At 44.0% G+C, this 10,000-nt stretch overlaps 1 protein-coding gene across 1 annotated transcript in view; it reads right to left on the minus strand.

Annotated features, from left to right (window-relative positions):
• mdga1 (MAM domain containing glycosylphosphatidylinositol anchor 1) overlaps nt 1-10,000 on the minus strand; it is a gene marked incomplete at its 3' end in the record, with an annotated part of 246,681 nt that overhangs the window by 51,717 nt on the left and 184,964 nt on the right. The window contains 2 exon segments of the mRNA XM_080849904.1: nt 2,308-2,456; nt 6,991-7,257. Coding sequence (XP_080706030.1) covers nt 2,308-2,456; nt 6,991-7,257 — 416 coding nt within the window.

Raw genomic sequence — 10,000 nt, forward strand, 5'->3', positions numbered from 1 at the left:
AGAGGAGAGGAGAGGAAAGAGGGGAGAGGAGATGAGAGGAGAGGAGAAGACAGGGGAGGAGAGGAGAGGAAAGGAAAGTCGAGGGGAGGAGAGGAGAGGAGAGGAGAGGAAAAGAGAGGGAAGGAGAGGAGAGGAGAGGAGAGGAGAGGGGAGGAGAGGAGGGGAGAAGGGAGGAGAGGAGAGGAGAGGAGAGGAGAGGAGAGGAGAGGGGAGGAGAGGAGAGGAGAGGAGAGGGGAGGAAAGAAGAGGAGAGGGGAGGAGAGGAGAGGAGAGGGGAGGAAAGAAGAGGAGAGGGGAGGAGAGGAGGGGAGAGGAGAGGGGAGGAGAGGAGAGGAGAGGAGAGGAGAGGAGAGGAGAGGGGAGGAGAGGAGAGGAGAGGAGAGGAGAGGGGAGGAGAGGAGAGGAGAGGAGAGGAGAGGAAAAGAGAGGGAAGGAGAGGAGAGGAGGGGGAAGAAAGGGAAGGAAAAGAGAGAGAAGGAGAGGAGAGGAGAGGAGAGGGGAGGAGAGGAGGGGGAAGAGAGGAGAGGAGAGGAGAGGGGAGGAGAGGAGAGGAGAGGAGAGGAGAGGAGAGGAGAGGAGAGGAGATGAGAGGAGGGAGAAGGGAGGAGAGGAGAGGAGAGGGGAGGAGAGGAGGGGGAAGAGAGGAGAGGAGAGGAGAGGGGAGGAGAGGCGTTTGCTACTCTCTAGGGTGGCTGCATTCACAGAGCTTGTTAATGCAGAACAAGCATCCATCGATCCAATCCCTGCTCCCGACACAACCGCAACTATTCCCCTGCTTCGAATTATGAGGCGGTGTATTCATTCATTTCACTTAAATCACTCCCACCAACAGCCAGCGTGTGTGTGTGTGTGTGTGTGTGTTTATTCCTACCGAGTCTATTGCTTGTTTATGTTTACTTATGTCTGAGTGTGTGGGAGGGACTTGAAATAAAACGTGACTCAGAGTCCAGGAGCAGATGATAGCTTGGCAAGTTCCATGTGTACAACAATCTACTACTGTGCTGGACCATCACCCTCCCTACAAAAATTATGATGAAAACCCAGAATAATGCATGCAACGGGTAGCCACCAAACAAAGAGAATCACATACATATATCTGGTTTCCATTCCTTTTATATGTCGAGTTTCCGTTTTAATGTGATTCTCTATGAGCTAGTGCGAGGGATTTCCAGGGATTCCTTCGTTGACGTATAAAAACGAGGCAACACATATCTCATAACCTAAGCCATCCATCACCATGGGCTAAAGGAGTGGAAGGAAATGTAGATTAAGAGAGGTATCGTTAAACCACACAGAGATTCGTAGAGCTCTACTGCATAGAGATGTAATCTGAATCACCATGCTTGTGATAGATAGATGGATAGACAGATAGATAGATAGATAGATAGATAGATAGATAGATAGATAGATAAATAGATGGATAGATAGATAGATAGATATACAGATAGATAGATAGATAGATATACAGATAGATAGATAGATAGATAGATAGACAGATAGACAGATAGACAGATAGATAGATAGATAGATAGATAGATAGATAGATAGATAGATATACAGATAGATAGATAGATAGATAGATAGATAGACAGATAGATAGATAGACAGATAGATAGATATACAGATAGATAGATAGACAGATAGATAGATAGATAGATAGATAGATAGATAGATAGATAGATAGATAGTTAGATAGATAGATAGATAGATAGATAGATAGATAGATAGACAGATAGATAGATAGATAGATAGATAGATAGATAGATAGATATACAGATAGATAGATAGATAGACAGCTAGATAGATAGATAGACAGATAGATAGATAGATAGATAGATAGATAGATAGATAGATAGATAGATAGATAGATAGATAGAAAGATAGATAGAACTTACAACAGTTTCAATTCAAACATTTTCAAATGAATCCATTGATTCGTCAAGCTTGAAATGGTGAAATATAGTCCCCTGGTTTGCCGAATTACAGATCTGAGCAAGAAGATCACTAAGTTGTCCCTGATCTCACGTAGCTCAAAAACATGCCGATATCCTAAACAAATCAAAAACACTTCTCTATTTTCAAAATGGATGAAGTGGTGTAGTGATCCCTGGAGAAGTGGGTATACTCTTAATTTTGCATTTTTTTTTAAGCAGCCCATACAGCACAGGATAAACGCCCTGTTTTGAGAAGTGGGTACAGGCAATGCCGACTGAAAAATAAGTGGGTATACTCCGTACACCTGCGTATACCCTGGACTACACCACTGCATTTAAACGTATTGATGTGAGGGTCCGAAGAGACGCATACCTGTGTGATGTTGATCCAGTAGCCAATCACGCGGTCCACGGCAGCCGGGTCCCTCTGGGTCCACTGCAGGTTGTAGGAGAAGTTATCCCCCTTCAGGACTCGGATGGGGTTGGGCGTGTCGTAGTAGAACTCCACAGGAAACGGCCGAGCTGCACAGAGCAAAGGTCAAGGTCAAAACACAAGAGGTCATGGCTGATGGCAGTCTGAGATCATTACAGTCTATTTTCAGTGATTTAAAATCATTCTATCACGAATCATTAAATGTTCAGTAGAAATCAGTATACCACCTTAAAGGCTGGATTTTAGTAATGACTCTTAATACGACTTCAAATTTAGTATAACCATTCTGACATTTCGACAGACATTTCTGCTGGCATCAGCTGGCACAAACAAACTACATAATTCCCTGTGAAAATAAGTATCTTTCTGACGAGTTTCAGTTTGATGGATTCAAGAACATTAGTCAATCAAAATCTCTAAAACATAGTCCTATTGGTTTGCTGAAGAGAGCCAAAAGTTTCTGCAATTATCTCCTCAGTAAACAGTTTGTGACTCAGGCTTAGTCGTCTCCCAATGGATATATAAATCTAATTATGTCAACACAGGGAAATAGAACTATGAATTATCATCGCATCTCTACACTGAGGTGTAATGTTTAATATGACAAAGGAACTGAACCATTTTAATATTTCAGGGAACTATCACTTCCCCGTGATCAATAACACTTTATGCTCCAAAATCAATATTATGATCTCCGGGTTAGTCATATGATCTTTTTGAGGTCACTGTCGAGGTGTCCTTGTCTTTTTTTCCATGAAAGAAAGACATTTTCATAAAGGAAGTGGATAAATGAAGAGTATGAAGGGTCCGTAATAATTTATCTGTCAGTCTATCCCTATTCCCTCCATGCTTTCATCTATGCTTCCGGAAATCCTTGAACCAACATTGTAGACATGTTGGGAAAAGGAGTGGGAAAAGGAGTGGGAAAAGGGGTTAAAGAGGTTTAACTTTTCCTAAAGGAAGACTCCAGTTGGCCCTATAGCATTGCATTGACACTGCTAACTGTAGTGGCATAGGTGAAGACACCAAAGTAACCCATGAATAAATGACAAACTAAAATGTCATGGCGGGAACTTGTCAAAGGGACAGCTGTGAATGGGAACGGATATGCCCGAGTTACAGTAAGAGAGGGAAACATTCGAGCTGAGCAGCCTTCCTCTGCCTGCATGAGGTGTTTGTGTGTGTGTGTGTGTGTGTGTGTGTGTGTGTGTGTATGTGTGAATGTGTCCTTTTGAGTGTTTGTGTGTGTGTGTGTGTGTGTGTGTGTGTGTGTGCACGTGTGTCAGTGTGTGAGTCTGTGCGTGTGTGTGTGTGTCTGTGTGTGAGTCTGTGTGTGAGTGTGTGTGTGTGTGTGTGTGTGTGTGTGTGTGTGTGTGTGTGTGTGTGGGTGGGTGGTTGTTGTGCTGTCTGATGCGTCACGATGGCAAAAGCACAGATAAGGGAGGCAGAGAGAAGACTAAGTGCCTGTGCATGCGCTAGGAGACGCGTGTGTGTGTGTGTGTGTGTGTGTGTGTGTGTCTATGTGTGTGTGTGTTTTTGTGACTATGTGTGTGTTTGTGTGTGAGTGTGTGTGTGTGCAGGCGCTAGGAGATGTGTTACTGCGTGGCGGTAAAGCACTGGCAGCCAGGTACCACCATACTCAATAACACTATTGAAATGCGATTCGTTATATGACAGGGCCCCGACACAGGTAAGACTGGATGAGGCAGTAGCAGGTATTTAAGGTGACAGATTTCAACATATTTTTCTTTTTCCACTCCAAACATATCCCCAAGAAATACATAAAAACATACATATCCAGAGCTGAGGCTTCTAGGGTTTGAGTGTACTGGGATACTGCCCAACATAAAAATGACTTTCATGAAATGTAGCGTTCAAGTACTAATGTTGTTGTACCGATGGCTTTTATGAAATGTAGCGTTCAAATACTGATGTTGTTGTGCCAATGACTTTTTCGATTGTTGCAGCGCTTTAGCTTTAGCTTTAGCGCCCTGGGCTTCAAAGACCTCCAGCAGGTGTGAACCATATATATAAAGAAAAAGGGATTGATAGTGCGGTGTGTGTGTGTGTGTGTGTGTGTGTGTGTGTGTGTGTGTGTGTGTGAACCATATAAAGAAAAAGGGATTGATAGTACAGTGTGACTTCCGTGGTGACTTATGGCCAGGTCTGGAGAGGTTACACTCCACCAGTGTAATTCATCTAAAGAGTGCCCTTTGAGATACACACTCTCGCTGACCTTGGAGGGTGTAGGAGTCCGAAATTCAGTGGGGAAAAAAACTACCAGAACTGAGTTTTTGTCACACAAACATATACTGCAGACGTTAAACTCTCCTTAACTAAGTTAATATCAAATCAGTAAGAGGGTATTTTCTTGATTATCCATAAATAATATGGAGAAAAAGTCGGCAAAACCAACTTATTATTGGGGCATATCATGTTAACACCATGGGCCCTATCTTGCACCCAGCGCAATTGACATTGTCACCGACGCATGTATCATTCCTATCTTGCACCCGGCGCACAGCGCGATTTTCCCTCCAGAGGCGCGCTTCGAAATGAACTTGCGTCGACATGGGCGGGGGCGGAACAGAGAAGGCGTTTCTCTGGCGCAAGTGGTATTTTGCAGTTTCAAAAAAAACGCCGTGCGCCGTGCGCCATTGACCAAAAAAAAGCTGGTCTAATGTGAGGCGCAATGTCTAAAGTCTGTAACGCGTATTCAGAACGCTATTTTAAGGGCGCATGTGCTTGCCCGCACAGTATAGGACCTGTAGGCTACACTTTACTTCTGTCGTCTTCACGAGAGATTTACACCAATTGTTTGGCAAGCCATATAATTACAAGGAAAATAAAGTATTTACCACATGAGGAAATCATTGTGATATCCGTATCCAAGACATTTAAAAACTAGGCATACATCTAGCGTACACAATTGACCCAAATGATTCAGGTTAATTGAAGCTGCGTGACATTTGATTTATTGTATGGCTTTGTTGCATTTATTTAATGCCAGTATTATTATAAATCTTGTAAACTCATCTCTGTGTATGTGGACTTTATTTATGTACCTTGGGTTTGGTCAGCTGGTGCACTGGCTTGGGTGCCGATTTCCATGCCCCCAAATCCCTGCACGCTCTCAGGCGTGAGGGTAGACGTGGCGATGTCCTCTGCTGCCGTCAGATCCTGGGTCGAGGCAGATCCACCTCCCGTGAAGGCACGAGAACGTGTGTTACCTTCCAGCTTGGATGTCCCACGTCTCCGGACGTCATTATAGCGTTTTCGGCAACGTTTTCGGGTGCCCCGTTGCAGAAACAATCACGGCAATATCTTGACATGCTTGCTTGACTTTGCTTACTTTTGGAGGGTTTCTCGCATCCTCATATATATCTATCTTCCGGCTTTTTACAAAGCCATACAATAAATCAAATGTCACGCAGCTTCAATTAACCTGAATCATTTGGGTCAATGTGTAGGCTACATGTATGCTTATTTTTAAAATATCTTGGATATGGATTTCACAATGATTTCCTCAAGTGGTAAATACTTTATTTTCCTTGTAATTATATATGGCTTGCCAAAAAATTGGTGTAAATCTCACGTCGGTCTCCTCGGCTGTGAACTTCTCCGGTCTTCCACCAGGTAATTCCGCCATCAAAATAACAAGCCGCTATGGACTATGCGCTTCTCGCTCTTAAAGGGAATGTGAAATGACGCTCCGATTGGTTTATTGCATATTACGCCCAAACCACACCTATGGCTGAGTAACCTCCTTTGGACCAACCCTTTTGACACTTGCGCTGGACGCAAGTGTGTTTTTTCCGCCGTTAAAATAGCAACTGCGCCATAGAGCCGCCCACACAGCTACTTGCGCTTGGCGCCGTCCTACTTGCGTTTCTGATCGGCAAGATAGGGCCCCATATGTTCAATTACATAGTAAATTGAATAAATATATTTTCAAGTGCACAGCAAGTGCAAACAGTGAATGTTTAAAACACAATCAGAGATTATTTAAATGCCTTCCAGTCATAACAGAAAGACAATTAGCAAATGCATTGAATCAGAAACTTTCATTAGAGTTGAATTTATTTAGGTGGCAGTCAAGTGAAACTCAGAAAAACGGGGCTTTGTTTTAAAGATTCATTGTTTACAACCATCGAACTGAGTTAGATAGGCATGGAAGATTGGCAGTGCCTAAATAAACTTTTACACCCCCAGTGTATGTGTGTGTGTGTGTGTGTATGACAACCCCAGTGTATGCCCTTTACAAAATGTGACTTTGATAATTTAAACTTGGCGATCAAATGAAAAGTTGGTGGTAAATATGCAACAGTTGATTTGCTTAGTGAATGTAACGTTTATTCAGGCAGCACTATAAAAACAAGTGGGGCAGTACGAACCTCCTTATCTCGCTGTCTAATCTTGCCCCATGAGGTCATTTCGACAGTGATACAGGAGGTAGAGAAGTCGTTTAGTAATCAGAAGGTTGCTAGTTCAATTCCCTGTCAAAGCGTCCTTGAGCAAGACACTGAACCCCTAATTGGTCCTGATGTGCAGTGTGTCATCAGTGTAAATGTAAAAATGTGCATACATCCTTATAAGTCGCTTTGGATAAATAATCTCGCTCACCTGAAACACGGAATGTGCAGGTGGAGGTCCCCACATTGTTGGAGACGCGACACTCGTAGGTGCCGTTCTTGTCGGGCTCGAGCTTGAAGCGGTAGACGGGGGTATCCTGGCTGTCCTGGAGAGGTTGCGTCACGGGCTTCCCGTTCTGGAACCAGCGGACGTTGGCTATGCGCGCGGGATTGGCCTTGAGCACCACGCAGCGGAGCACCACCGTCTGGAAGTTGGGGGAGCGGACATCCTGGAAAACTGGGTCCAGGATAGGGGCAACTGCGAGGGGGAAGAGGATGAACACACTCAGGTTAACATGTGTACTCTTTGTGTATTGTTTAGTTGTTAAGACTCAAATTATGATTGTTTTACCAAGGAAGGACATTGTCCCAGTTCATTATCTAATACTTTTGTACATCCCATGTAGCTGTGAGCAACACAAGCTAGCACTGGTACATCAGCCCAATTAGTATTATTAATTCCATCCTTCTGTGTGGTCATAAAGAACCTGTAACGTCCTTTGATGAGGTGGTTGGTTAAGGTAGGTAGAAAAAAATCCTCCTACGGGTCTTTATGGTACTAGTGAAAATGTTCAAAGTAGCCTCAACCTATGATAAAAGTGAAATTAAGCTAATCACGCAATTCCAGACAAAGCATCTTCCTGTGCTACGCAATGCTCCAACATGGTCATATTTATCCTACCCATTGAATGGAGTTGAACTAGAATGACCACAGCTGTAAATGAGAGGAAAGTGCTAGCAAGTGCACGTTAGTCGCCAGCGCTAATCGAAAGTAATTAACCTGTCAAAGGCTATCATTCGCTAATGACAGAGTAGCTGCCATTTGAGCTGCGCTAGCCGAGCGGACGCACATGGAATAATAATGTTGTGAATTACACATTACCGCACCGTGACATCCCACCCCTCCACCCCTTCTGTTAATCGGATCCTTATCAGCTAGAAGTTAATGTTACATTTAACAACATGATAGAGTGTATGAGGAAGCAGTCAGCGGGTGTTAGAGACGCTGATATAAATCCCATGACCACAATGGAAGAGCCGTAAGCTCTCATGGTGAGGTCACATTACATGCGATCGAGGTCACAGGAGAGGTATGATATTTGATCTTGTGGGGAGTGTTTGCTCAGGGAGTGGTGAGCAGTGGTGTAGTCCAGGGTATACGCAGATATACGGAGTATACCCACTTCTCCAGGGACCACTACACCACTGGCGGTGAGTAAACGCATGAAATCGTTAACCATTCTGAAGAGAACATGAAAGTATTCACAGCGAACCTATTTCCATGCAGACCTTTTCACAAATACACTAGTACATTCAGCATACTGCAGTTACCCCCTCCCCCCTCCCCCCAAACAAACAACAAACAGATTCAGCTGTAGTGCAACATGCTCTCTGTTCACGAGCTGCAATCCTTTATCATAAATAATGCATTTCTCTGTTGCCTCAGCCCAGACCACATCGCTCAGACAGGTGCAAGTGCAGCGTACACAACACACATATACATTTTAGCTAAGTGATTCTTGATTGTATCTGTGAACACCAGTGTCTCCTCCTTGTATGAATAGCGCACACAATAGGAGGGCTTCTCCAGACCCAACAGTGCTCTTTTATGCATGTGTCTGGCTCGGCAACTGTTCCCTCGATGTACCCAGTGCAGGATAAAGGCCTGAAGGTCAGTGTCTATATGGTGTACACGGGAGGGGGGGAGGGGTGTTCAGACGGAGGAAAAAATGGAGAGTTGCCCTGTTCCGTCATCCTGCCCCCTCCTCCCCTTCAAGATAATTGAAGTGCTACCAATATAAGTACACTATTAAACCAAAGAGAGAGAGAGAGAGAGAGAGGAAGAGAGAGAGAGAGAGGGAGAGAGAGAGAGAGAGAGAGAGAGAGAGTGAGAGAGAGAGAGAAGAGAGGGAGAGAGATGCTGAAATAGTCCACAGAAATACACTTGCCATTGAGAAGATTCTTTGTGGCTTAAATCATTATACAAATAAAGAATGGCTAAAAGTGACTTTGTCCATTAGCCTGTTTTATATTTTGCTGATCTGTCTTACATAACAATGGACATAGTAAAATGAGGAGTGTGTGTGTGTGTGTGTGTGTGTGTGTGTGTGTGTGTGTGTGTGTGTGTGTGTGTGTGTGTGTGTGTGTGTGTGCGCGTGTTTCCCTGTGCGCATGTATTTAATAACATGCAAATAATGCAATTTTGTCCGCTCATTTACTGAATACCAGACAACTGTGAGCTTCACTGTTAACTCATCCTTAACCTTCTCTCCGCTAATATATAATATTAAATAATGTATTATATTGTTATTTCCAACACACACAAACTAGGGAGTTCTTTAGGTTCCATTTTGTTTTGCAACTACACTAAAAAAGTAGTTGGGCACGTTCCTTATGTTCCTTACTGTTTTGCACCTACACACATTGAGAAGTCGGGCCAATCCCTAGGTTCCTTACTGCTCTGCACATACACACATTGAGTAGTCGGGCCAATCCCTAGGTTCCTTACTGTTCTGCACCTACACACATTGAGTAGTCGGGCCAATCCCTAGGTTCCTTACTGTTTTGCACCTACACACATTGAGTAGTCGAGCCAATCCCTAGGTTCCTTACTGTTCTGCACCTACACACATTGAGTAGTCAAAGCCAATCCCTAGGTTCCTTACTGTTTTGCACCTACACACATTGAGTAGTCGGGCCAATCCCTAGGTTCCTTACTGTTCTGCACCTACACACATTGAGTAGTCGGGCCAATCCCTAGGTTCCTTACTGTTCTGCACCTACACACATTGAGTAGTCGCACCAAGCCCTAGGTTCCTTACTGTTTTGCACCTACACACATTGAGTAGTCGGGCCAATCCCTAGGTTCCTTACTGTTCTGCACCTACACACATTGAGTAGTCGGGCCAATCCCTAGGTTCCTTACTGTTCTGCACCTACACACATTGAGTAGTCGACCAATCCCTAGGTTCCTTACTGTTTTGCACCTACACACATTGAGT

The sequence above is a fragment of the Sprattus sprattus genome, assembly GCF_963457725.1.
Source record: "Sprattus sprattus genome assembly, chromosome: 13".
Lineage (NCBI taxonomy): Eukaryota > Metazoa > Chordata > Actinopteri > Clupeiformes > Clupeidae > Sprattus > Sprattus sprattus.